This window comes from Solea solea, chromosome 19 (assembly GCF_958295425.1).
Source record: "Solea solea chromosome 19, fSolSol10.1, whole genome shotgun sequence".
NCBI lineage: Eukaryota > Metazoa > Chordata > Actinopteri > Pleuronectiformes > Soleidae > Solea > Solea solea.
The window spans coordinates 19,586,804-19,614,793 of NC_081152.1; the positions used below are offsets into that span (position 1 = coordinate 19,586,804).

Sequence of the window (27,990 nt, forward strand, 5' to 3'; positions counted from 1 at the left end):
CTTCCTCGCGCTCTCTTCAGACGCAGAGCGGCGGAGCTGCTGAGCGGAACTCAGCGGAGGAGCAGCAGAGGAGCAGATACAGAAGTAACAGTTACCCAGGAGGAGCAGGAGGAGCACAGTCATGGGGAAGCTTCAGGAATTTGACATCACTTTCGCCAACAACAAGGTGGTTTACGGTCCCGGAGAATCCGTAAGCGGAACCGTGAAGATCCGGACCAGCACTTCTGTGCCGTACAAAGGTAAGAGCCGCTCACCGGAGACACGCTGCGTGGAAATCAAACTTTTCCCTCCGTGCTTTGCTTTGGTTCATGGGGCAGAGAGGAGCTGCTGACGCCGTGTTTGTGGCTCCTTTTTCCGCCTGGAAATGTCGCATGTTTGGGGGTTTGTTGTAGAAGAAGCAGCGTTTTCAGCAGCAGTAGCGTTTTCAGCAGCAGTGGCGTTTTCATCAGCAGTAGCGGTTTCAGCAGCAGTAGCGTTTTCAGCAGCAGTAGCGGTTTCAGCAGCAGTAGCGTTTTCAGCAGCAGTGGCAGTAGAGTGATGTTTAACCACATCCTGATCTTTGTCCTCCTCCTGTGTCTCCTCGTAATGTTTGAGGCAGGACAACAGGTGTGAAGACACTTTTCTGTCCAACTTATGTCAGATTTTACATTCTTTAAAATATCTACAGGAATCGGTTAAAGGGCCAGTTCAGGGTTTCCTAAACTGTGGTTGTGTCAGGATGAAGTGACATGAAATAAAATGTGGGCCATAGGTTGGGCACCTCTGAGTCATTTCTGAAAGACAGTGTACTTTCCCCAAAGATAAAGCTGTAGTTTTGTAACTTTTAAAGATCAGGCTGCTGATTTACTGAATAAATTTTTTGATTTGATTCATACCAATTTAAAGAGATTTATATGTTTAATCGTATCAACATGTTCATGCTAACTGAAAGCTACATTGTTTTTGCAACAGTCTTGTTGCAAGATGAAGTTGAAGTTAGGTATAATGTTGCAAAATTTTACATGTTATTTTTGACAAAGATTAGTCAAAATATTGACTTGGATGCATTATCAGTTTTTGAGTAGCATTGGATTTAAAAATGTACTACACTCTCAAGTCATTAAGGACAAAAATGTCCACTTCCAAAAACACTATAAAAGAGTACAGATTAATGTTTTTTTTTGCTTTTTTGGGTTAAATCTTTTGATCAACTTCAGTCCTGATCAAAACTATCAAATATTGAATAGTTATCAGGATTTTAACCCTCTATATGGCAGCTTGATTACATGATGCTAATATGTTTTATGGGGAAAAACACACAAAAAAAGTTATATGGAAATAAACTACTTTTTTACCTTGTTTTTGACTGCCACATAAATCAACCCGACGACCCTTCGCTCTCCCGCAGCCTTCTTTATTTACACACCCTGACAATTAACATACCAGGGCCCTGGTATCAGTGAAGAATCCCACAACAAGGTACCACACAATGGAGTCTCTGTGTTCCATCTGTGGCAAACAGCTGCTCCCCTGCACCTCAATGACCTGCTTCACCCACATACAGCTCAGGTGTGGTAGGTGTATGAGACACTGACTCACAGTCATAAGCATTAGTAATGTGAGTAAGGAAGTCCTCATGCTCAGAGTGAATGCAGCATGGCATGTTTTATGCCTGGAAACAAGCTTGTAGTGCGCTCGCTTTCCGCACCGAAGTCCATAGAGAAAATCATCGATGTTCACATCACGGCGCCGAGGAGTGGTTGATCCACTGCTGCCTTCAAATATGTTATTTTGTGACTTTGGCGTTTGGAATCCTTTGTTTGGATTTACCTCAGTGACACAAACTGACCAAAAGAGGCAGCAGCAGAGCAGCGGCTCCTGTGTCCACATGAGCTGAAATCGCTGATTTTCTCTATGGTCTTTGATGTGGGAGAACGTGCAGGTTAGCAAGCAACAAAAACGCCAGGTTCCTGTTGTTGAAAGTGTGTCAAACGGTGAGATAAAGCAGTGAACACATTCCTCAGATAGTACAGACTTAAATTAACATTGACTTTATCTGTTGAGGCTTTTGTTAAGTGGCTAAAATCTTGTGTTCACTGAGAGTGAGCCTCGGTGTCTCGGGCTGCTTCTGTGCACTATCCCTGAGAGTGAGAACCTTCGCTAACTCCATCTCCGGCTTTCAGTGCTTCTGTTAATGTACTGTAAATGCTGAGACTGCATTAACTGCCAATGATGGTTCCATCAGTCTTGAATCATGGTGCAGCAGGGAAAGTGTGTGTGTGTGTGTGTGTGTGTGTGTGTCTCTACTAACGGTGAGAACTTCCTGTTTCTTTTTGTGTGTGTGTGTGTGTGTGTGTGTGTGAGTCTCTTCTCCAGCAGTCGCTGGTTTGTTTCCGTCAGACTGAACCGTGCGTCGTTAGCTCCCGGTTGTGTAATGAAGCGGATGATTCGCGATCCCTGGACAACTGTGCACCATGTTCACGAGAAGTGACTCCACAGAGTGTGTGTGTGTGTTGGTCCTCAGGGTGCGACGGTGTGTGTTTTTATCAAAGTGGACACTCTTATGTGTGTGTGTGTGTCTGTGTGTGTAACACAGAGATAATAATAAAAGTGATACATGCTTTCAGCCTCGCTGTATTATTGATGATGGAGCCATTAGACGACATCTGTATTGATTAGCTTCCTTTGCATGAGCAGAGTCATGAAAGCATCATTGAACATGAACCATGACTCTGTTTGTCCGACCACTTATCACGTCCCTCGATATTAGCTTCATTAAACATCTACGTCACTTTAAGTCTAGAGCATCTTCAGAGTGGGTTTTCTGCTTCATCTCACTGTGGGACACACTTTTACAACAAGAAATCCAAGTTTGTGTAGCTTCGGGGGAAACCGCCCGCGCTCCTGTACCAAACCCCATTAAGAAAATCCTCGTTTTCAGATCACAGGGACACAGGAGATGCTGTCTCCCGCTGCCTCCGTCAGGATGTTTATGTGTGTTATTGTGAAATGTCTCTGTTTGAAATCCTCTGTCCACAAACTGACCACACGAGGCAGCAGTGGACCAGCCGCTCCTGTGTCCCCTGCGATCTTAAAACGACGATTTCCTTCTCTAAGGACTTTGGTGCGGGAGAGTGAACTGTTTTCAAAGTTCCCAGAGTTGTCCTGAGATAAAGCAGTGAACATATTCTAAAAATATCGCAGACTTAAGCTGACGTAGATTACAGCTTACTTACTCTACTTTCAGGGGCCTCCATCTGAAAGTTTCCTGTCAAAACCACTGTTCTTTGGTGCAGTTTCCTGTTGGAATTGGCTGTGTAATGTTGAGATAAAGCATTAAACATATTCTTAAACTATCGCAGACTTTAGCTGACGTAGATTATAGCTTAATTACTCTACTTTCAGCTGTTTTTTTTCATTATCCTCATTTCTCTGATTAGCGCCAACCCCCGGGGGACACGAAGCAGTGACACTGGAAAGTTGTATTCATATATATATATATAAATCTGTTTGCAGTGTCATATTCTTTAAATGAACATCAATATTTGGCACCAGCGTATCAATAATTGTCTCTGAGGACTTTTATAGATTGGAGGTTAAAGGGCGTCGTCCACCTGTCTCTTCTCTTTAACCTCCTCTTGTCTCTCGGCTCTCAGCCTCAGTATGTATTGATACTGGAGATGTAGCCACATTGACCGGCGGTGAGGACATTTTATCTCACGAGTGGGACTCACTGTCCACCGGGGTCCATCGTGTGTGTGTGTGTGTGTGTGTGTGTGTGTGTGTGTGTGTGAGACGCCCCTCCTTTTACGCTCCGTTTGACCCGTTTATGAAAACCGTGTCAGTCATCAGAGGCGTAAATGAGACGCTGCGTTCAAACGTTCACTGTAACCTGAGCATAATCTGTGGCAACACAGGCCAGCGGCTGGACTGTATGTAAACAAGACGAGCTGTGTCCCCTGAGACACACACACACGCACACACACACACACACGCACACACGTATATTTGTCCTGGATGTTTCTTTTCTTAATCTTTTATTTAAACTTTGTTGATCACACAGTGAGGCTGCACTCACTCTGTTTGACAGAAAGTCCAACAGCGAAGACGACAGCTGTGTCCAAAAGCTAAATTTGGATTAGGGTTGCTCAAAGTGGGGCCCGTGGGCCAAAATTGGCCCACCAAATGTTTTCATTAAGTCGGTACGACAAATGCATTTATGCAGGGTGCAAATGGATGGCAAAATTCCAAAGTTGTCACACGAGTGGTCACTAATATTGTAGTTTAATTTTAACACGTGTACTTCAGCTTGAAAATTAATTGTTTGAGAAAAAAAACCTGTATTTTTTTTCTCATTCTCATGATTCTCACTTTTTTTAATTAATTTCAGACATAATTATTGTTTCATGCTCCGTTTTAGTAAAACCTTTGTTTTTTTTCTCTCTTTTCTATTCTGTACTTAATTTTAAATGTTTTGTATGAAGCACATTGTGTAAAATACACTTTGTGTATTTTAGAATCAGAATTTATTGCCAAGTAATATTCACACATACAAGGAATCTGACTTCTTTAAGAAGATTAAAATTAGGAAGTAAAAATAAGAAATGTGGGTGAAATTATTTTCTTTATTTAAATATGGTTTGTGTTCACATGACGCATAAATCTGCATTTGTTAACACAGTAGTATATTATATTACTCTGACACTTTAAACGCTGATATTTAATGTCATGGAGACTTTTTACAAAACAACAAAATAACAAAAACATATTTAGTTACGTTAAAAGCTAACAGAATATTTCATTACAGGATTCAGGGATTCCTGGAAATGCTTGCATCTTATTACAATAACAGTGGGTGTTTTTCTTTTTGGCTCACATCGAGTTTCAGTTTGGGCTCCCGTGGTTTGGATGGTGTCACATTTATAAGAATAACTCATCGTCCACTTTATTAGGTACACAGTGACACCCGTGTTGTGGTCTTCATAGTTTAGTTATAACATGTAACTGTTTGAGTTATTGTTTCCTCGATCCAGTCTGGTCATTGACCTCTGACCGCTGACATTTTCTCCCACTGAACTGCTTAAAGATCACTCTGTAAACTCTAGAAATAGTCGTGCATAAAAACCTCGGGAGATGACGTTCAAAGTTCAACGTTCAATCACCGTTTTCTTCCTCATTCTGATGCTTAGTTTCAGCATCAGCAGCTCGTCGGGATGAATTCAGTCAGGCTTGTGATGGGCGGTAACAGCTGTAACTCAAAATGTCAGGTTGTCTCGTGTGTAAATGAGTAAAAATCTAATCACTGTAGATTAAACTACTACTGTCACAGCTGCTAATGTAACTTTATTCAGTTTCCCTTGTTCTCGTGTTCTATTTTCTCAGATTCTTTGTTGTGTCTTTTGTCTGAAATGAGGACTGTGACACACGGGGGTTCAGGAAGAGAATCTGTGACTCACAGTGACTTCATCCTCTCCCTTTTATCTCCACGTTTCTGCCCCAGTGTGGAGGTTCTGATAAGGTTCACATGGTAAATGCTACGTTTGTGCACTGCCATTATTTCTTTGGCACATGCTTCACATCAGTGTTTTGGCAGGTGCTGATGAGTCAGCGCTCATCACATGGTGTGTGTGTGTGTGTGTGTGTGTGTGTGTGTGTGTGTGTGACAGAGTTCACATTGACTTAATGACTAAATCAAAACAAGTGGCAGGAAGTAGGACACAGACGCAGGACACAGAGTGTTAAGAAGATGTTGGAATTTCCCAGTTCCTTGTCGGAAAGTTTAAACTGGAACACCCCCTCAGCTCAGAGAGTGGGAGCATAATGGTACCACACGGTCCACGATACCAATAATATCATGATACGACGATTCTGTGATAATCAAAGTTAAAAGTGCAGGATTTCTCTGTTTATTCTTAACACAGAGAACAAAGGTCAAAGGTGAAAAAGCCTATATGTATTGAACATGGATGCAGCATCTCCTAACGTAGCTTTCTCCATCATTATCCCGCTGGAAACTCCTTCTTCTTCTTCAGTCAGGTTCCACACCAAGTTTCCCCCTCATTCATTTGAGCAGCTCCACCGGAGACATGAAGTAGCGACGATGCCCGGCGGGTGAAATTGGCAGAGAGTTTGTTAATATAAATATTGATTATCGTATTGCATGAGGAAGAACGACGATATATCGCCAAATCAATATTTTGAACCACCACTAGGAGCGACCTCACAAAGCCCAACACAGGATTCGAAAATGGCTGCTACATGTGTCAAAAGTCTTATTTGTTCCACTTTAAGTCAGTCAGTCGTACACAGAGTACCGATTCATTTTTATACACGGGCATGTTACGCCGTTTGTGTGAACAAACGACTGAGTGGTGTTTTTGATAACAGTAGCTAACGATGGCTAATAGTGGCTAACAATGGCTAATAGTGGCTAACAATGGTGAACAGTGGCTAACAATGGCGAACAGTAGCTAACAATGGCAAACAGTGGCTAAAAATGGCGAACAGTGGCTAAAAATGGCGAACAGTGGCTAACAATGGCTAACAGTGGCGGCTAACAGTGGCTAGCCAGAGATTATCTATGTTTTTTTGGAACACGCTCAACCCGGAGGTGACGCCACTCCGTTCCAACTTCCGATGTAAATTGAACGCACTGTGTATAAACTCAGGGATATCAGAACGACGCAGGGAAAACTAAAAGTACACACACAAGGAAGAACTACAAAATAAAACAGGAAACCAAAAACCAGAGGAAACCAGAGACTAAGAACCAAAGAAACCATCAGGGAGAACATGAAACACAACAAAGCGGAGTACAGAACTGTAACTAACGACTATTGTCTCTGTAAATTGATGTGTTTAATGTGTTTGGTCTATTAATGAGTCCGAAAATGTAGAAACTATTGATCCGTGTTTCTCAGACCTGGAAATGATGATGTTCTCAAATGTCTTGTTTTTGTCCAACAAACCAAAGTGATTCAGTTTTATTGATTTCTTTGTTTACACGGAGCAAAAGAAACCAGGAAAATATTCACGTTTAAGAAGATGAGAAGTCAGAGAAGCTGTTTTTTTAATTATTGAAAAAAACACTCCGGCACTCTAATATAATCAGTGTTTATTGAAAATTCTGGGAAGCAGCAGTTCCTGGACTCAAGTTACATCCAAATCCCTCTCTCTCTCTCTCTCTCTTACTCTCTTAAATGATTTAAGTGCCTTAAATGAAATGAAATGTTCTGGTCATGTTGCAGCGTTTTAAAAACAGTACTGAGCTAAAGTCAAATTAGAAAAGCCATTAGATGAGTTGCTTTTTCAGAAAAAAACACCTTAAACCTGGAATTGAACGAGTAGAAGTGAAGTAACTGATAAAAACCCGTGTTTCTTCATTATTTCATGTTTATTCAACATGTTTGAGCATCAGAGTACACAAGATGTGTAAATTAAACTCACTGACAGCTTTTTAATATGTATTAACGCCTACTTTCAGTCACATAATCCCAGTCCAAATGCCAACGGTGACAGAGTTTGACGGACATTAAAAACAACAAAGCTGTTGTTGACTTTCACACAGTCCTGCACACACTGTGTAAATAACTTAATAGTGTTATCGTTCAAATTCTTTGTTCATATTTGCCTTAGAAAGAAGTTGTTCACGAGGCACAGATCAGCGCCGCAGGTGCACCCATGGTAAATTGCCATTGCAACAATACACAATTAATATGGACATAGTGTGGCTTTCTTTTTCAGAATTCTATATAAAACTATGAGACTTTAATCTCAGAATTCTGACTTTCTGAATTGAATCTCTGAATTCTGACTCTCTGACTATAATCTCAGAATTCCGACTTTCTGACTTTAATCTCTGAATTCTGACTTTAATCTGGGAATTCTGACATGAATCTGGGAATTCTGACATGAATCTGGGAATTCTGACAATAATCTCCAATTTTCTGACTTTAATCTCACAATTCTGACTTTCTGACTATAATCTCTGAATCCTGACTTTCTGACTATAATCTCTGAATTCTAATTTTCTGACTATAATCTCTGAATTCTAATTTTCTGACTATAATCTCAGAATTCTGATTTTCTAATCTGAGAATTCTGACTATAATCTCAGAATTCAAATTTTCTGACTTTAATTTTACAATTCTGACTTTCTGACTGTAATCCCATAATTCTGAATATAATCTCAGAATTCCAATTTTCTAATCTAATAATGCTGATTTTAATCTCAGAATTCATGCTTTTTTTTAGACTTTCTTTAAGAAAACGTTTTTTTTTACATGTGTCCCTAATCCTGTGCAGCTGTTGTAAGGGTTAATATTGTTGAAGTATCAGTTGAGACACAGTTGAAGCAGCACCAGCAGTTTTAAAAGGTTCCACATTTACTTTAATCTGAGGGGAAAAACCAACTTCAGTCAGAGCACATGAAGGCGTGGCACTTTCCATATGAAACCACAGATTAGAAAAGTTCCGTCCATCTCTGAACTTTGGTCTGTGATTCACCGCAGTCATTATTACTTAACTCACAATATAATCTGATTAAAATCTAAAATGAGGGCCAGTTAAAAGAAAATAGTGTGGGGTCATGTGAGGAGAACAAGGACGACGTTTAAATGTAGGTCACTGTTGACATGGAAACCATCGAAAGTGATCTGAGGAAGTGAAGGAGATGAGTTCTGACCACACACACACACACACACACACACACAGGGAAACAGAAGAACTATGAATGGTTTCTCTTCACGTTACACTTTGTGTTTGAGCCTGAGATTACAGATTACATGTTTTCTGATTGATGTGGTGTGATGTAACCTCTGCAGGGATAAGCCTCTTACACACACACACACATGCACAGGTTACTGTTCTCCCATATGTGTGTGTACTTAAAGGTCCAGTGCATACAATTTATTTCCAGTTGTCGTAATATTTTTATAATTGTACAATCACCTGATTGTATAATTCGTTGTTAATCCAATACGCCAGTATAATCCTAATACAGTGGCCCACGATGAACAAACTAATCACCTTTTTTTTAAAAACCAACTCACCTGTAGACATAGTCAACGTCAGTGATCACTTTGAAAGCACAAAAGCAAAGTTGTAAAGTAGATTAAAGCTGGACTGGAGGAGCTTTAAAGGGATAGTTCAGTTTTTATATATACTCTATGTTTGTATGAGGTACTGAAACTCCCTGGTTAACACAAATACACACAAAAATAGCTGAAAAACCATCTTTGTGGCATGGCTGCCGACACAAACACAAGGAAAAAAACTGATTTAAGCCACTTAATGAAATAAAATATACCCCAGCTTCGGTATATGATAGCTGGAGATTATGTCTGTGACTTTAACTCACAGTTAGACAGGAAACTAAAGTTTGTTTCATTTTTATAAAGCGTTCACTCCTCCACACCAAAGCCCATAGAAAAATCCAACGATTTTACCACACAGCACACAGTCGTTGTTGATCCACTGCCGCCTCCATCAGGGAAGTTCAAACGTCTTATTTTATGACTTCTGTGTTTGAAATCCTTTGTTTAGATTCACCTCGGTGACAAAAACGTCCTAGATGAGGCAGCCGTGGACCTGCTGCTCCTGTGTCTCTCTGAGCTAAAATCAAAGCTTTTCTCTATGGAATCTGGTGCAGGAGTGAGATGTTTACAGAGTGAGTCAAACTTCAGTTTCCTGTTGGACGCCGTCTGTCCTAACCGTGAGATAAAGCAGTGTACATGATACTCTAGTTAGTGGCTAAATTCTGTCTCATGCTGGTTTATGTCAAAACCGTCCCCTCTCCGGTTCCTGTGTAGTCGTGTTGAACATGAATTGATTCGTCCTCTGAGCGTCTTCGTCTTACAGAGGTCATTCAGGACACGTCTGGACAAACAGTCCTTGGCTCCGTCCTTTTTTTTTCTTACAGTCAGGAGTGATGGATCAGTGTTTGACACGTCTGTCGCTGACAGGAGGCATCAGGAAACCAGCGCTGGGAAAGTGAGAGGGACTAATTGTTTTCAGCACTTAAAGATTTAATGAAGGTCGTTAAGTGAAGCGTCGGATTTCGCTGCCGCTCTGTGGCGCCGAGCGAACGCCGTGACCTCTGTGCTCTGTGCAGGGAATGAGAATTATTCCTTTTAACAACCTTTATGTCTCAGCTAGGACCTTTTGTGCTGTTTTATTCTGTCGGAAATTCCTGTTTATTCCTTTTTTAAATGCCTGGCAAACACACTTTAAAGGGACAGTTCAGTATTTTTAAAGTATGATTGAGAAAAAAAAAAACACACTTAACAAAACACTAATTTAATAAAATCATCACCAGATTAAGTCCACAACAACTTCACAATATATTCACTGCTTTAACTTGTTGCTTATTAGCATTTTCCAACAGGAAACAGAAGTTTTGAAAATCGCTTACCCTCTGCACTGAATTCCATTGAGAAAACCAGCGATTTAAGCTCTGAGCGACACAGGAGCTGCTGCTCTGCTGCTGCCTCGCTTTGGAGGATTGTGTCACTGAGGTGAATCCAAGTGACGCTGTTCAAACATCAAAGTCACAAAATGCCACGTTTGAACCGACCGACAGAAGCAGCAGAGCATCAGCAACTGCTGCGTGCTGGGATCTGAAATTGCTCATTTTCTCTATGGGGTTTGGTGTGGGAGAGAAAGCGGTTTAAAAACATAGGTTTCCTGCTGGAAAAGCTTGTCAAACAGTGAGATTAAGTTAACGCGCACTTAATGTGATTCAGATTTTTCCTGGTGAGCCTTTGTGGCTGTGGTTAACCCACTTCAACCCCCCCAAACTAACCCTTTAAACCCTTTAAACCCTTTTTAAAACTCTCTGTTTTATCTAGATGACAGTTGTGTCTTATCACACGTGCACACACACACACACACACACACACACACACACACACACACACACACACACACACATCTTTTCGGGAGTTCTGATGCCATGATTATGCAGGAATGTTTAAATGACGTCTGACGACAAAGTTTCGGTGCATGTGAGGAATGTGGATCATTTCAGCGCTCTGTTGTGTTTGAGAGGGTTTTTGTTCCTGTGAGGTCCAGACCTTCACTCATGATCATGATGATGATGATGATGATGATGATGCTGATGCAAGAGGCTGCAACGTCTGACTTCATGGTTTCATCCCTGTGAAGTTTCTGTCTGTAACAATGATATCGTGAGAACTTCTTGAGGGAATTCTGTCAGATTTAGCAGAAGTGTTTTTTGATTCCATAATCATCCACATATACATTTTCTGTGAGGGTGCGTGGACACGTCGTCACTCCATGATCGTCTGAGTGAGATTATTTGTCCTCACCATGGACAGTTTTGCCTCATCATCGTTTTTGTTTTCATGAGTCGTCGTGAAAGCAGCTGCGTGAAGCAGAAATGTTGATTTTTTTTTTGTCAGTTTGCTTCGATTTGTTTTGCCATCTGGCTGCGCTGTGAGACGTGGATCTCAGACTTCTTACTGTGAACTGATTGTTTTGGTGATGCAGTCAACCACAGTCTGTTGGGTGTGTGTGTGTGCGATTTCTGCTGACTGCGTAACAAACTGCCCCTCAGGGATAATGAAGAAATAACTGTTTTGAATCACTTGGATTAAGTGTTTTTTTAAAGTCACTAAAACAAGTTCTCTGATTTTTTTTTTTAAGCTCCTTAAATGTGAGTATTTTCAGTTGTCTTTGCTTCAGATGACAAAATACAGGATAGGGAAACACTATTTTCATAGTTTGGTCCATAAAATGTTTGAATGATTTCTTTGTTACATGGAGCAAATATTCACATTTACGAAGCTGAAAACTTCTCAAAAACTATCAAAAATAGTATAGTGGGGATTGATTCAGTAACTGAGTAATAATCGATCAATCATTGCAGCCCCAGAAGTCGTTGGTGGGCTGAAGTTGAAATGAAGAACAGTGAGGTGTGGCTCTTCCTCAGTCATGTGGGCGTCAGTCTAACAGATGTGATGAGCCGACGCCTTCACTTCCTCGTCAGAGTCTCTGTCTTTGGTTTAATGAACCAACTGCAGTCGTGTTTACTCTGCAGGTCCAGAAACATTATATCAATGACAGAGCGTCTCTCTTGTATCCGTCTGCCCACACACACACTCACACAGAACATTCACGAGTAGTAGTAGCACCGGGATCGCCTCCAGACGGAGAGGATCCTGGAGCGACTCAGTGTGTTGGTAACAAAGCCAGTCAGCTGCTGAGTCAGAGCACGCTCTGCTGCTGCTGCTGCTGCTGCTGCTGCTGCTGCTGCTGCTGCTGCTGCTGCTGCTGCTGCTGCTGCTGCTGCTGCTGCTGCTGCTGCTGCTGCTGCTGCTGCTTCTTCCTGAGTGTCAGTCAGTCCGCCTGAGGCTACACTTTGTTCTGCTGTAAATTCCTCTGCTGGCAGTGTAATCCACTGTGAGGGCAAGTTAGGAATTGTCCGTGTCAGAAAAACCGAACACTACTTTTAAGGGCTGAGTTTGTGTTGCAGGATTTTAGTCTCTAAATAGCTTTAAATTGAATGTTTTTTGTCCATTCACTGGCGTTACATAGTCTTACTGGCACCAGTCCCTATAAACAGAAAAAAACGTACAGTAAAACATAAAATGATTTAAATACATCACTCTTCACTGCTTTATTTCACTGTTTGAGAGACTTTTACAACTTGAAACTGAAGTTTCTGTCACAAACCTCTCACTCTCCCCACACCAGAGTCCATTGAGAAAAACAGTGATTTTCACATCACGGCTCACAGGAGTTATTGATCCACTGCTGCCTCCATTTGCAAGTTCAAATATATTATCTTGTGACTTCTGTGTTTGAAATCCTTTGTTTTAGTTTTTCTCAGTGACACAAACCGCAGCAGCTCCTGTGTCTCTGTGACCTTAAATTGATGATTTTCTCTATGGACTCTGGTGCAGGAGAGAGCGTGGTTTACAAACTTCAGTTTCTTCATGGAAAAGCCTGTCTAACGGTCAGATAAAGGTATTTGTAAGACTTAGCAGACCTTGGTTGAAGTGGATTTTTTGATGTTAAGGTTAATTTTATTAAGTAGACAAAATCTGTTTTTCCTGTTTGTATTCCTGTCTGGTCCAGTCCAGTGCTTTAATTATAATTAACACAGTTAATATTAGAAAACATAAATGTAAGGCCTCCTAAAAATGTAATTCCAAATGATTTACTTGTTAAAAGTACTCATGCTACTCCTAGCGTCGACGATGTGAAAGCTGTTGTTTTCAGTTTTTTTTTAAAGAAATAATCTGTATTTTTGGTGTAGGAGTGAGATGTTTACAAAGTGAGTCAAATATACTGTAAGTCCTACTTGGACTGTAAGTCCTACTTGTGTCTGTGGACATGTTACTCTGGTGTTTTTATGAATGAAATACCACTCAGTGTGTTTGGTTAGCTAGCTAGTTAGCAAACCTAGCTGTAATGCTAGCATTACTCAGCAAATATCCAACTTGTGAACTTCTGTGCAAACTGAAATCAGTAATTTGTACAAAAAAAGGCTTAAGCATGGATTGAGAGAACAGTGAGTGTATGTAGAAGAAGTAAACAAATTTAAAATACACATTATGTGTCATTTTATTCCGCTTTCAGCTCCTTTTAATACGAGCTGGTTTCCAGTAAGGCATGCTGCTAATTATTAGCATGTCGATTCTGACTTTTTCTACTGTTCATTAACTTAAAAAAAGTTAAATTCTTTAAGATGACACAGCATTAAATCAGAACAAAAGATGAATTAGGCTAATTTTCACCGTGTTTTTGTCACTGTTTTCAGATTTTTCTGTGTACTAGCTTCTTATGTTATTTCCACACATTAGCCAGGTGCATGTGCAGTTTGAATCGGGTCAAAATGAAGTATAGAAGACAATTTCAGTGAGACTAACATGTATATTAAAAGTCCTGTTTTAGTCGGACTATCAGCATATTTGTTTTTTTGGAACGTCTAGAAACATGCTGTCATTTATATCCCGTCACGTCTGTGTTTTTGTCCGTGACGACTGTGTGGATGTGACGTGTGGAGGTGTTGTTCTCCTGCATGAACGAGGCAGATGGCCCGAGCAGCAGATTGCATGTTTAAATTAATGACCAAATAAATAGACACTGAGCTGTGGACTTTTTTATTTATTTCTACTGAAACCAAAGGTCCCTCCCTCTTCCACATAACTGTGCCAACAGACCTGCTGGTGTGGAGAGAGCAGCCATCTGCCATCTGTGTGTGTGTGTGTGTGTGTGTTGTCTGATGCCAGGATTCAGCGTTGGTATGAGCTGTGACAGGTCAAACACAATCTGCAGCTTGATACTGTATTTGTCCGTTAATGCTTATGTGTTTTTAAATGTCGGCACCCATCGTGTTGATAAACGTGAACGCTGACTGTTTTTAATGCTCGCTCTCTTTTTAACAACATGTTCTCTTGCTGTTTCGACCGCCTTTCCTGAGAGGAATCTGAAATTCATGTCGATTTGTAAACCACTCGCTCTTCCGCACCAAACTCCATAGAGAAAATTAACAATTTATGCTCGGGAGCGACACAGGAGCTGCTGGTCTACTGCTTCCCCGTTATGTAAGCTTGTGTCACTGAGGTAAATCCGAATAAAGGATTTCAAACACAGAAGTCACAAGATAACACATTTGAACTCACTGAAGGAGGTGACACAAACCTCAGTTTCCTCAGAAAAAGGTTGTCTAAGAGCAAGATGAAGCAGCAGACATATTTCTTAAGAGATCATAGACTTACTCTAATGTGCATTGTATTAGATAAGGCTTCTGTTAAGTGGCTACTAATCTGTTTTTCCCCTTTTTTACTGACTGGACCATGATTTGACGGATCTGTGCAAACGTTTCACCGAATATAGAAAAAAAGACTATCATTAACTCGTCCGTCAAGAAGGTTTTTTTCCTGCTTCGTCACTAATGGAAACCATTTTATCTCTCCTCTCTTCTTGGCAGCGATCAAGGTGAGCTGTCAAGGCTCGTGTGGAATCTCCAACAAAGTGAACGAGACGTCATGGAGCGTGGAGGAGCAGTACTTCAACAGAACGCTGTCTGTGGCTGACAGAGGTGATGACAGTTAGAGAAAAAAGATGCCTCATGAGTTTTCTACTGATTATTTTCATTCATCTTGGTTCATTGATGGAGAAAATGGTGGAAAATGTCAATCAGTGCTTCCCTTCAACTGACAATGTCCCTAAAGAAACCAAACATGTTCAAGAAGCTGAAATCACAGAAACACTCCAACTGATTTGTTGATCAGTATTTGTTGAAAATAGTTGATGATACATGTAGTTGCTGGAGCCTTATCTGGAAGTTAACACCTCGTTTTAAATCACTGTGACATCATAGTTTGATATTTTGTTCAGTTTAATATCTTGGTTTTTTGTGAAACCAGAAGTAACCATGTTTGGAAGAGAGGGGGTGGAGCCTGTCCATATATATATATATACAGTACCCGCAACTATGCACCTATTGGACTGTACTGAAATAATGGAGCCTTCAAATGTTGTCGTCATGTTTACAAAGTTTACATGACGACAACATAAGTTTGCCCCGGTGGACATTTGAGAGAATACAGGTTTCAGACACTTCCACATTGGCTTCATTTCTTTTTGCTGTGACGCTGCAGATTCTCTGAATGTCACAAAGCGACATATCTTTCTCATCTGAGAGCGCTGACATGTCGGAGCCCCTTATCAAAACAAATCATCGCTGTGTTACGTGAGTGAAGGCTCCGCCCCCCCAGCTCATTTGGCTTATGGGAAATATGCTGCGACGGGATTAATCTCTCAGCAGCAGCAGCAGCAGCAGTGAGGAGATAAAAGCCTCAATCAGGCAGAGTAACAGTGTCCAGCCTCGCTGTCTGCACGACGCCTCCCTGAGGTCACACGTGGTTTCCAGCGGTGACTCATGAGAAGACTGGACCTGCTCCACAGAGGACGGGTCTTTTCTTTTCCTTTGTTTCCGCCCCCTCAAGGCCTCGCCACTCGCCTGTGGAAGTCAAGAGCTCACAGGACGTTTATTGTTGCGCGTGATCTTCCATCTTTTGTATGCGTTGCAGTTAAATCCCACAGCAAATGATGTGTGTGCAATATATGAATGAGGATTATATCTATATATCGTGATATTGTGATAAAGTATCTGTGATGACTGTTTAAAGGCTGTTGCATTGAGAATCATCATACATTTGTGAAGTACACTAAATATTATGAATTAAATATCACAGATATCGATCACTATATAAACTAAAAATATCCAAATATTATTGTTAAGACATTCAGCCTTACCTATAACTTGATATATCAAATGATAAAAAAGGTATTTTATTCCATATTGCCCAGCCAAGTGTGCATTCAATCTATTGTTAATGTTAATATCTACTGAGGAACTTGTTGTTGCTCTTTAGAGCATGAAATGAACTGTGTTCTTCATCATATACAGCTACTGTATACACATCACTTCTGTCTATATACTACATTATAAACAATGTACTACTGGAGAGTCATTTATCTTCATTTACTGCACCTAAAGACTGCAGAATAACAACATATTCATACATAAGCTCCTTCATACTTGGTGTTAGTGCTTCAGTGGCATTGACCTTCTTTATTTAAAGATTGCTATCACTGGGCAGCAGATTCAGACTGAAGAGGAACAATGTGTGATTCCGTCCTGGCCGTGAAACAATGGACCGGCTCTTTACTCTGGCAGAGATCCTGGAGTACAAATTTTCCAGCCTACCATGTGTTTGCTGTTTTGTGGATTTGGAGAAGGTTTATGACCTGCTCCCCTGGGATGTTCTGTAGAAGGTGTGGCGGGCGTTTAAGGTAAGGGCGGACACTTCTCAGGGTCATCCAATCCCTGTTTGCCCAAAGCAAGAGCTGTGTCCGGATACTTGGTGGTATGTCCGGTGGATGTTGGCCTCTGCTAGGGCTCCCCAATCCTGTTTGTGAAATTCATGGACAGGATCTCCAGGTGCAGCCGTGGTGAGGAGGGGTTCCAATTTTGGTGGCCTTTTTGCAGATGATGTGGTCACGATAGCTGCCTAGATTTTGAGGCAGCGGGGGTTTGAGGATCGGCACCTCTAAATCAGAGGCTATGGTTCTCAGTAGGAAACCGATGGATTGCCTACCCCAGGTGGGGTCTTTACCCCAATGACGGAGTTTAAGTATCTCAGGGTATTGTTCATGGGTGAGTCAAAAATGGAGCGTGCGATTGGCCAGAAAATCGGAAGAGTGTGAGCGTTATTGCGTTCGTTCTGCCGCACTTTTGTGACGAAAAGGGAGCTGACCCAAAAGGCAAAGCTCTCAATCAGTTCATCTTTGTTTCTATTTTCACCTCTGGTCATGATCTCAGGTATAAGCAGCCAAAATGAGTTCTCTCAGCAGGGGGCTCTCCCTTAGAGATAAGGTGAGAAGCTCAGTCGTCCGGTAGGGACTCGGAGTAGAGCTGCTGCTCCTTTGTGTGGAAAGGAGCCAGTTGAGGTGGTCTGGGCACCTCCCTATAGAGGTGTTCCTAGAACGTCCAACTGGGAGCAGATCTTCAGGCAAACCAAGAACAAGGTGAAAAGATTATATCTCCTTGTTGGCCTGAGATTGCCTGTGGGTGCCTTAGTCAGAGTTAGACGATGTGTTGATGTGGACGAAAGGGAAGTTTGAAGGCCCCTGCGACATGATCTTGGATAAGTGTTTGACGATATATGGATGGATGGACATCACTGGGCAGCAGATTCAAGCTGTAGACATAACATTGACATGTTTACATTAAAGCCGGAGTGTGGAAATGTGTGGAAAAACTAACATAAGCAGGCTACGTCTACCAAACAAAACATCCAAACCCCAGCTGTGTGTACTCTAGTCAAAGCTCCGCCCACCTAAGTCCTAAGGAAGTTATGTTTTTTGTAATGTTGCAATATTTGGAACTAAAGTTTTGTGTGTGAAATGTAATGTTTGCTAACTTGCTAACATTACAACATTTTATGATGTTTTTGATAATTTTGTCTTAAGGAATGTTTTTGTGAAGCAATTTGGTTACAATACAACATTTTGTAACAATTTGGTCATATAAGTAGTGTTTTTTGTGATGTAGCTACCATGGTTTTCTCCATTGCAACATTTTTTAACATTTTTTGATAATTTAACTTTCTTGGGCATATTTGAACATTTTATGACACCTTTTAGTAACTTTATTACTATACAACATTTTGTAGCATTTTTTGGGTTAGAATTGTTAGTAAGTATTGTTTTTATGACATTAGTAACGTGTTGTATTATTACAGCATTTCCTGGCAACACAAGTAATGTTTTCTCTCACATTTGTCTGTTTTTGGGGACATCGTTTAAAAGCTTACACATGTGGACTGAGCAAGGACAGAAGGCTCCGTCCAGTTCTGTTTAAAAAAAAAGTAATAAAAAAATCTAACATTGAGCATAAATGAGCCGTAAAGGTCGGGTCAGTAACTGTTGGAAAAGCTACAACTCACACATCCGCCTTCTCCCATATCTGCTGCAGTGTCGTGACGACACATCGTGAGAGCACGGACGCGCAAGTAGGCGGGGTCAGTTAGTGACTGACAGGTACGGTAGCCAATCAGTTCCATGTGTGATCTGACCGAAGTGATTAGTCATGTTTCCTACAGTGTTGTGACGACGGCAGACGGCAGCTTTGTCTTTCCTCTGTCGCAGTCTATTTTATTTATTGAGGATGTGAAGAGGATCACAAAGAAATTACTGAGCGGAGCTTTAAATACAAGACACACACACACACACACACACACACACACACACTCATGAGTCTGGAAACTGTTGTGTCTTTATCTCCTTTCATTGTCATTGTCTTCCAAAAATGGGCTGAGGAACGCTCAGAGAATCAGACAGGAAGTGTGATAGAGCACCACCAACACACACACACACACACACACACACACACACACACACACAAAGCAAGTAAGCGTGGCTCACTGATAATGTGGTATGCCACAGATGCTTGGCAGTTGGCAGCGTGCACAGCAGTGACGATGATGTCATAGTCCACTCTTCATCCTGTCACTGTTGTTGGTTAATGACCTTCAGGAAATGAGGAACGCCCCTCCCACTGACGCGCTGCTGCTGCTGCTGCTGCTGCTGCTGCTTCTTCTACTAACTCCACTGAAGCATCTGTAGTTTTATTCATGAATACCATTTCACACATCTCTGCACAAACTGCAGGTATTAGAAATTCATTTGCAAGTTTCCTAATATATATATATTTTTTTAGCACCAAAGTCCATAGAGAAAACCAGCGATTTAAGCTCCCCTGGACACAGGCGCTGCTGCTCTACTGCTGCCTCGTTTGGTTAAGTTTTTGTCACTGAGTTTAATCCGATAACAGATTTGAAACACTAAAGTGACAAATGACTATATTTAAAGTTACAGATGGAGGCGTCAGTGGATCAACAACTCCTGTGCGCTGTGATGTAAAATCGCTGGTTTTCTCTATGGGGTTTGGTGCAGGAGAGCGAGCAGTCAAAGAAGCGACACAAACGTTTCGGAAAATTATACACAGGACATTTTCTTTAAAATATTTGTCTCTCCAGTTTACAGAGATCTTATTTCTTGAGTTATTGTGAAGTGGATAAACCTGTTTATTTTTTATTGTTGTCCCCAAAGTTGGGGGCAGGTTTCACTGAACTCTGGCTGCTTCTCAGCACCTGTGTGTGACACACTGACTCTGTACAAGTGCTCTTCAAAAGTCCCCACGTTGGCCCTTTAATGGCAGTTCATCTGCAGTGCTGCTGCACCTGCACTGGTTTAGAGCATGACTGCGTCTTCCTCTGTGATGCAAATGAACCAACGCACACACGCGCACACACACATGCACATACCTTCTCAGGAAACAGAAACTAACGGAAAAAGGGCTGTTTTCTCCGTCCCTAATGAGTTGAGACGAGTTTCTCTCTGGAAGAACTTTTATCGCACCGTCAGATCATCTGGTGAATCAATAACCTGGTTTACTGACGTGTGACGGGGAGAGGGGGGAGGAAACTTCTTAAAAAAGGCTCTTGTTATCAGTTTAATGGACCCTGTGAGGCAGTGTCAGCATTTAAACTTTTCCAGAAACTTAAATGAAAGGAGTGACTTCCGGTCGGTAAATATGGAAAAACTATTGACATTAAATCTGTGTGTAGAAAAGCTGTCAGAGTAACATTAATAACATGTTTTTGTCACATTTTTAACACTGGTCAGTAAATCATGTTTCAATTTCTCCTCTGTCCATGTGCACAAATCTACTGATATACATAAAGATTTCTAACTTTCTAACCAAGGTTTTTAGACCAAACGACCCAAAAAACCAGAAACACCTTTCAAAATACATGCAGTCATGTGATTCACGTAACCAGACCAAGAATGACCATATATGAGCATCCGCCGGTCTCTAGTCATCAGTTGCAGGCCTCAACCAGTCGCTCTGTCATATCGCACGTTCTACATGCAGTATGAAGATGATTTTCAGGGCGTGAAGATGTCAACACATGAGCTATCAATGCTTCTCAGAGTCTAATTACATACACATGAGGCTTTCTTTAAAAGCTCCAGTGAGTTATGACTTGATTATATTGTATTAATTGATTAATTGTCACAGGTTTTGTTGACACTAAGAAAAGTGAGCTGACGTCTGCCTCCCACTCTCCGCTCGGTCGTTTCTTGCTCTGCCGGTAAAATCACTCATTAACTGCCAATAAATCACTCATTAACTTCCCTGAGAAGAGCTGCAGCTCTGCCAGCGAACATGTGTCGCTCGCCTCACGCCCCCGACGCTCGCGTCAGCCGGTGTCTGACCCGGGTTTCACTCGCCCTCTTTTCATTTCACCGCCAATGAAAAAAAATAAATAAAAAGGAATGTCAGCGCGGCGACAAAAGCCCGTTTGTGCCTGAAACTCCATCCCAGTGGGAAAGTAGGTGAGGTCCCCCCCCCGCACACACACACACACACACGGGCCACTCCTGTTTACTCTCGAGTTTCCAACACTTCAGTAAGACAAATGAGACGCTGTACGTGTACGTGATGTTTGCTGCCCACTTTTAACAAACATACTCTGAATATCTTAACGTTTCTATGTCATTTATGATCAAATAAATCAATAACTGTTTATTTTCCGCTGTGTCACTGAATGAACGCCCTCTCTTACAGGAATGCTGACGGCAGGCGAACACAGTTTCCCGTTCCAGTTTCTCATTCCAGGTGAGTGTACCTGCTTGTTCCTCTGTGACCTGGCCACGCCCTCCTGTTCCTTTTTTTAAAAATTGTTTTATCATTTTTTTTTCTTTTCTTCTCTTTTGTTGTTTGCTTCTTTTTTTATCAGGAGTGACATCAGCATCTGTGATAACACAGAAACTTTTCCACTGTCCGGGCACACGCACACGCACACGCACACACACATAGTGGAAGTGTGTGAACAGTCACCTCATTAACATATGCTTGTAATAATAATAATAATAATAATAATAAGTTCTCCTGCCTCTGGGTTCATAAACCACCCTCAGTGAAAACATGGCAGCCAGTGACGACTCAAGAAAAACAAGATTTTAGCCACTTAACAAAAGGCTCACCTATAAAATCAAAATCATATTAAGTCTCTGATATCTAACCATATTTTAATCCCACATTAGACAAGCTTTTCCTCAAGGAAATTTAAGTTTTGTGTCACTTTGTATGCCGCGCACTCTCCTACACCAAACCCCATAGAGAAAATCAGCGTTTTAAGGTCACACGGACACAGGAGCTGCTGGAATATGGCTGCTTTGTTTGCTAAGTTTATGGAACTGGGGTAAATCTGAATGAGGGCTTTTACACACTGAAATCACTCAATAACACAGTTGAACTTACCGACGGAGGCAGCAGTGGATCAGCGACTCCTGTGTGCATGAATGTGTGCATTAATGCAACATTTGAGATTTTCTCCATGGACTTTGGTGTGGGAGTTACAAAGTGACACAAACCTGAGTTTCCTGTGAGAAAAGTGTGTCTAATAGTGAGTGAACATGTTATAAAGACATCGTACACTAGTCTGATGTATTCCCATTGTCCCCCTGGTGGCCATGTTTTAAAATGCCTTTGTGTCTCAGGCTGGTTCTCTGCACAGGGGGCGCTCACGGTGCAGACTCTGTGTCCATACCTTCAAAAAAACAACACCTGACTTCTTCTTCTGTCATGGCAAAGTTGGGATTTTCCCTGCATGAAATGATAAGGATGAGGTGAACATGGTTGCCACCTGGGGGCGCTGACACAGTGCATGGTTTGTCTTGTTATCTTGCACTCTGTCAGGCGTGGGCAGTAGCACAGGGCTGGATCGGGTTATTTATAGTCCTCGTTCTCGCTCTGCTGGTGTGTAGTCACTGTTTAATTAGTCTTCATGTTCCCAAACTTTCCCTCCCCTCCTGTCAGACCTGAGGGATGTGTGCTACTGCCCCCTGCTGGTGGAACACTGTTAAACTGCCCTTTTCCAACAGTAAACTCAAGTTTGTGTCACTCACTCTCTCTCACTCTCTCTCTCTCTCCCACACCAAAGTCCATAGAGAAAGTCAGGGATTTTACCTGATGGCACACGGGAGTTGTTGATCCACTGCTGCCTCCGTTAAAAAGTTAAAATGTGTTATTTTGTGACTTTCGTGTTTGAAATCCTTTGTTTGGATTTACTTAAGTAGCACAGATTTACCAAATGAGGCAGTAATTGATCAGGAAGTGCTGGGTGCACGTGAGCTTAAAACGCTGATGTTCTTCATGAACTTTGGTGCAGGACGGTGAGCGGTTTCACAAACTTCACTTTCCTGTGGAGGAAACTATAACCTCTCCATTTAAGCTGCTTTCAGACATGCTCTAAATTTCAGAGACATGTTCTTAAGATGGTTGAAAGTCACTCAGAACGTCTCCTGACATCAAATCAGCTGATAATGTCCCAGTGAGAACACACCAGGAGAAACTCAGGAGGGACATTTTGCAGAATTCATGTGTGAAAATGGCGGTACTCTCTTTGACATATAGTCTTTACCTTCCTCAAGGATGTCAGTAACTGTTCACTATGTCACAATAACATCCGCACCGTCCTCCGACTCCACAGCTGCTGTCCCGACTTCCTTCGAGGGACCGTTTGGGAAGATTTCTTACCGCATGGTGGCAACCATCGACACACGCCGCTTCTCTAAGGACTACAAAATCAAGAAACCCTTCTACCTACTCAACCTGCTCAACCTCAACGAGGTGCCGGACGTTGAAGTAAGTGTAACAACCCAGGGACAGCGGGTTTGTCTTCCAACCAGGAGGTTGGGGGTTTAATCTCCAGATCCTCCAAATCTACATGCCTGAAAAAAATCCAGATCAAATCTATGCAAGTCTGCAATATCTCCAGAATATGTTTCTAACCATTTCTAACATAAAAAGAAAAATTTAAACTGGTCACTCTGCCACACCAAAGTCCATACAGAAAACCAGTGTTTGTAGCTCACAGCGACACAGAAGCTGCTGGTCGTCTGCCGCCTTGTGTGGAGAGTTTGTGTCACTTTGGTAAACCTTAACAAAACTTTTCAGGTGCCAAATTCATAACATAAGTAACATATTTGAACTTACCGATGGAGGCAGAGGTGGATCAAAAACTCCTGTTTGCTGTGATGTACAATGACTGATTTTCTCTATGGGCTTTGGTGTGGGAGAGTGAGATGTTTACAAAGTGACACAAACTTAGTTTTGCTGTTGTCAAAGGTTGATATAATACTCAAATGTGTTCTTGTGATATTCATCCACTTAAGCTGATGTAGATTTTATGAGGTGGCCTTTTGTTAAGTGGCTAAAATCAGTTTCTCCTCTTTGTTCCTCATTAACGTGACGAGGCCTTTACTCACAAACTCCTTCGTCCTGCGACTCTCTCTTTCTCTCTCTCTCTCTCTCTCTCTCTCTCTCTCTCTCCCTCTCTCTCCCTCTCCCTCCCTCTCTCCCTCTCCGTCTCTGCAGCAACCGAACTGTGCGGTGACGACAAAGAAGTTCAGCTACCTCCTGGTGAAGACGGGGACGCTGATGCTGAAAGCTCGCAGTGACCTGAGGGGCTACGTTCCCGGTCAGGTCATCAAGTTAGCGACTGAGATCCACAACAAGTCTGGGAAGGACACGGGATGTGTACTGGCCAGTCTCATACAGGTAGACACTGGAAATGGTTTTGACTGTAGCTGCTTTAAACTGGGAAAGGACATTGACATGGTTTAAAGTGACTCTCTTATATATTTTCATGTGTTCATGGTTTCTCATCAGAAAGTGACCTACAAGACCAAGCGACCCTTGTTTGACCTGCGGACCATCGCTGAGGTGGAAGGAGCCGGAGTGAAAGGAGGAAAACACGCAGAGTGGAGGGAGCAGATCATCGTCCCTCCTCTTCCTCAGTCAGCGTTAGCAGGCTGTAGCCTCATAGACATCGACTATTTCATCCAGGTCAGTGTGTGAGTGTGTTACTGGTGATTAAGTGACGTGTCTCTTTTAAAATCAACCAATTAGCATTGCATTAGCACTTAAATTATATTGCATAAGCACTTAAGTTATACTCCATTAGCACTTAAGATATAGCACATTAGCACTGAAGTTATACTCCATTAGCACTTAAGTTATACTCCATTAGCACTTAAGATATAGAACATTAGCATGTAAGTTATACCCCATTAGCACTTAGGCTATACTCCATTAGCTATTAAGTTATACTCCATTAGCACTTAAGTTATATTACATTAGCACTTAAGTTATATTGCATTACCACTTAAGTTATATTACATTAGCATTTAAGTTATATTGTATTAGCACTTACGTTATACTTCATTAGCACTTAAGCTATAGCACATTAGCATGTAAGTTATACTTCATTAGCTATTAAGTTATACTCCATTAGCTATTAAGTTATACTCCATTAGCTATTAAGTTATACTCCATTACCACTTAAGTTATATTACATTAGCACTTAAATTATAGAACATTAGCATGTAAGTTCTACTCCATTACCACTTAAGTTATATCGTATTGGCATGTAAAACAGCTTTGCTAAATATTTATAAAACCATTTATAAGTAGACACAACACAGCTTCAACACCAATGATAAAATAGCATTAAGACCATGCTAGCATCATGCTAATAACACAAGCTATTGCCTGAAGTCCCTGAGTTCCCTGAGAATTTAATTGATGAACAAACATCACTATCAGCAGTTAAAAGAAAAACGACATCCATTTACATTCAGTGATGAATATAAATCTTGAGTTTTAGTCTAGAACTCTGTGGCTCATAGTTGTGAAGCTAATTCAGGCTCATGTTTTTGTCACAGGTGTCACTAAAATCTCCAGACGCAGTCGTCACTCTGCCCATTTACATCGGCAACATCGCTGTGAACTTGTCTCCGTCGAGGACTATCCCCTCCACTCCAGACCGCTGCGGCGCCGCGGGGGTGATGCCCAGCGCCCCGCCGGTGGAGGAGGAGCCAGTGGAGGGCGCAGGTGGCATGGTCAGTGAGGAGATCCCGACAAAGAGTCACTCTCAGCAGGATCCCTCAGGTCAGCCGGTCACCATGTCGCCCAGCGCCTTTAGCTATGCGCCGGGTGCAGCGCTGCCTCCCAGCCACAGGCGGCCCGACGCGTCCGCGCCGCTGTTCTGTGTCTCCACTGGGGCAACCATTCCATTCTTCACAGAGGGAGATGTGACTCCCATACCTACTTCCTGTTCCCTCATTCTCCCTCCAGAGTACAGCAGCTGTGACTACCCTCATGGTTAGTACATTTGTGTCACTTTGTAAAACGCTCACTCTCCCATACCAGGGTCCATAGAGAAAATCATCAATTTTACGTCACAGCACACAAAGGGTTGTGGAGTCACTGCTGCTTCCATCAGTAAATTCAAACGTGTTCATTTTGTGACTCAAAATCTGTATTCGTCCTTTGTTTGGATTAATTTAGGAGACACAGTTTTACCAAACGAGGCAGCAGTATATGAGTAGAGAGTTTGGTGTGTGAGGTTAATTGTGACATTTTTTTTTATCCCCAAATGACTTAAGAGGGTAGTACATTTTAAATCTGAACCCCATTTGTTAAATGAAAAGTAAAACTTTTTTATGTATTTCTTTAATAAACAGTTTTTGGAAGTGGACATTTTTGTCCTTAGTGACTTAACAGAGTAGTATATTTGTAAATCTGATGCTATACAAAAACTAAAAATGCATCAAAGTCATTATTTTAAGTAATCTTGGACATGTTTAATACTGATGTTGTTTTGTGTGTTTTTTCCATAAATAGCAACAGTGACATCAAGTAATCAAACTGGCATTTAAAGGGTTAAAATCCTCAATATTTTTGGTAGTTTTGAGCAGGGCTGAAGTTGTCTAAGAGATGTATGCAGAAAAAAGGAGAACAAAAAATATTAAATATTAAATAAATATTAATCTGTAAAGATTTTCTTGCAGATTTTTTTTAGAATTGGACAATTTTGTCCTTAATGACTTAAGAGGGCAGTAAATTGAAGCCTGAGGGTTAGCATACATATCTTTAGGTGAATCTTTTCTTAAGAAGCTAAAATATGTTTCTCCTGGTCTCCCTGCCAGCAGCCATTTTGTTTCATAAAACCTGAACTAACCTTTAAACGACGACTTTTGCTCTCCTTTGCGTTCCAGAGCCGCCGCCCACTTATGAGGAAAGCTGCAGTAATGCCGACTCCAGCTTCAACAACGGACAGTAGACAGGAAGCAGCTGGTGAAGCCCACTCGCACCTGTCTGGGGTGAAAGGCGGTGGACAGAAGCCCCAACACCCCAAAGATTTAGTCCCGTTGTCCTCCTTGTCCTGTACTGTTTTAGAAAAAAATGGACCTTATCTTATATTAAATATAAGAATTTTAATTTCAGGATCGTGACAGACATACTGGGTGATCATCACTGTGCCTAAGAGACATCTTTTGGATTGACACGGAGGATGGACGGACGTGTGTACTTCTTGGGGCGGGGGAAAATGTTTCTTCTTTTTTTAAAATAATTGTTGCATCTGTGATGCTTAGAAAATGTCTTCAGTCGGAAGTCTGATGACACCCAAAGTCCTACTGCTGTGTGTGTGTGTGTGTGTGTGTGTGTGAGATGTCCTCATCATCAGCAGGACACAGTCATCTTCACTTAATGGGATAGTTCATGTTTTTTGAAAGGTGTTTGACTGATGTTTTGACAGAGACCCCGCCTGGACTTAGCTTTGACTAAACAATATGTTCACTGTTTTATCTCGCTGTTACACGGCCTTTTTTTAACAAAAAAATGTACGTTTTTGTCACTTTGTAAACCCCTCTCTCTCCCACACCAAAGCCATTGAGAAAATCAGCAAATGAACGTCACAGCTCACAGTAGTTGTTGATCACTGAGTTCAAATGTGTTATTTTGTGACTTGGGTGTTTGAAATCCTTATTTCAGATTTATCCCAGTGACACAAACTTACCAAACGAGGCAGCAGTACAGCAGCAGCTCCCGTTTCCCCCTGTGAGATAAAAATGCTTGTTTTCTTAATGGGCTTTGGTGCGGGAGAGTACATGCTTTACAATTTTCCGTTTCCTGTTAGAAAAGACTAACGGTGAGATAAAGCAGCACTAATTAGATCTGTCAGGATGGACCAGGTTGCATAAAACTAATTTAAAGCCCTTTGTGTATCTTTTAGTGACCATCTTAACAGTTCCAACCATTGTACTTTTTAAATCCATCACAGATAGGCGTTAATGAGGAATGTTTCTTATTTATAAATATATAAAAATTACTGTGCAACCAAAAGAAAAAAAACGTTTTTAAACTGTTTTATTGACCCAAATTAACCACTTCCAATATTTACATATTGGTTTATGTTGAAAATAAGTTTTTTTTCTGTACCAGATGTTGATAAAATGTAAAAACTTAAATTTAAAGAAGACCACGTACACTGACATGCTCTGGTTTGGTGGTAAATAAATCACATTGTTTGTACATTCAATATTTTTTATATATTTTTT

The 27,990-nt window shown here is 41.4% G+C and overlaps 1 protein-coding gene across 1 annotated transcript; it reads left to right on the plus strand.

Annotated features, from left to right (window-relative positions):
* Positions 1-3: 3 nt before the first annotated feature.
* arrdc1b (arrestin domain containing 1b) lies at positions 4-27,971 on the plus strand. The gene is made up of 8 exons (XM_058618096.1): positions 4-239; positions 14,936-15,046; positions 21,149-21,199; positions 23,076-23,230; positions 23,963-24,145; positions 24,257-24,433; positions 25,312-25,750; positions 26,647-27,971. Exons 1-8 carry the CDS (start codon positions 122-124, stop codon positions 26,709-26,711), a joined length of 1,299 nt encoding a protein of 432 aa, XP_058474079.1. The 5' UTR covers positions 4-121; the 3' UTR covers positions 26,712-27,971.
* Positions 27,972-27,990: the final 19 nt, after the last annotated feature.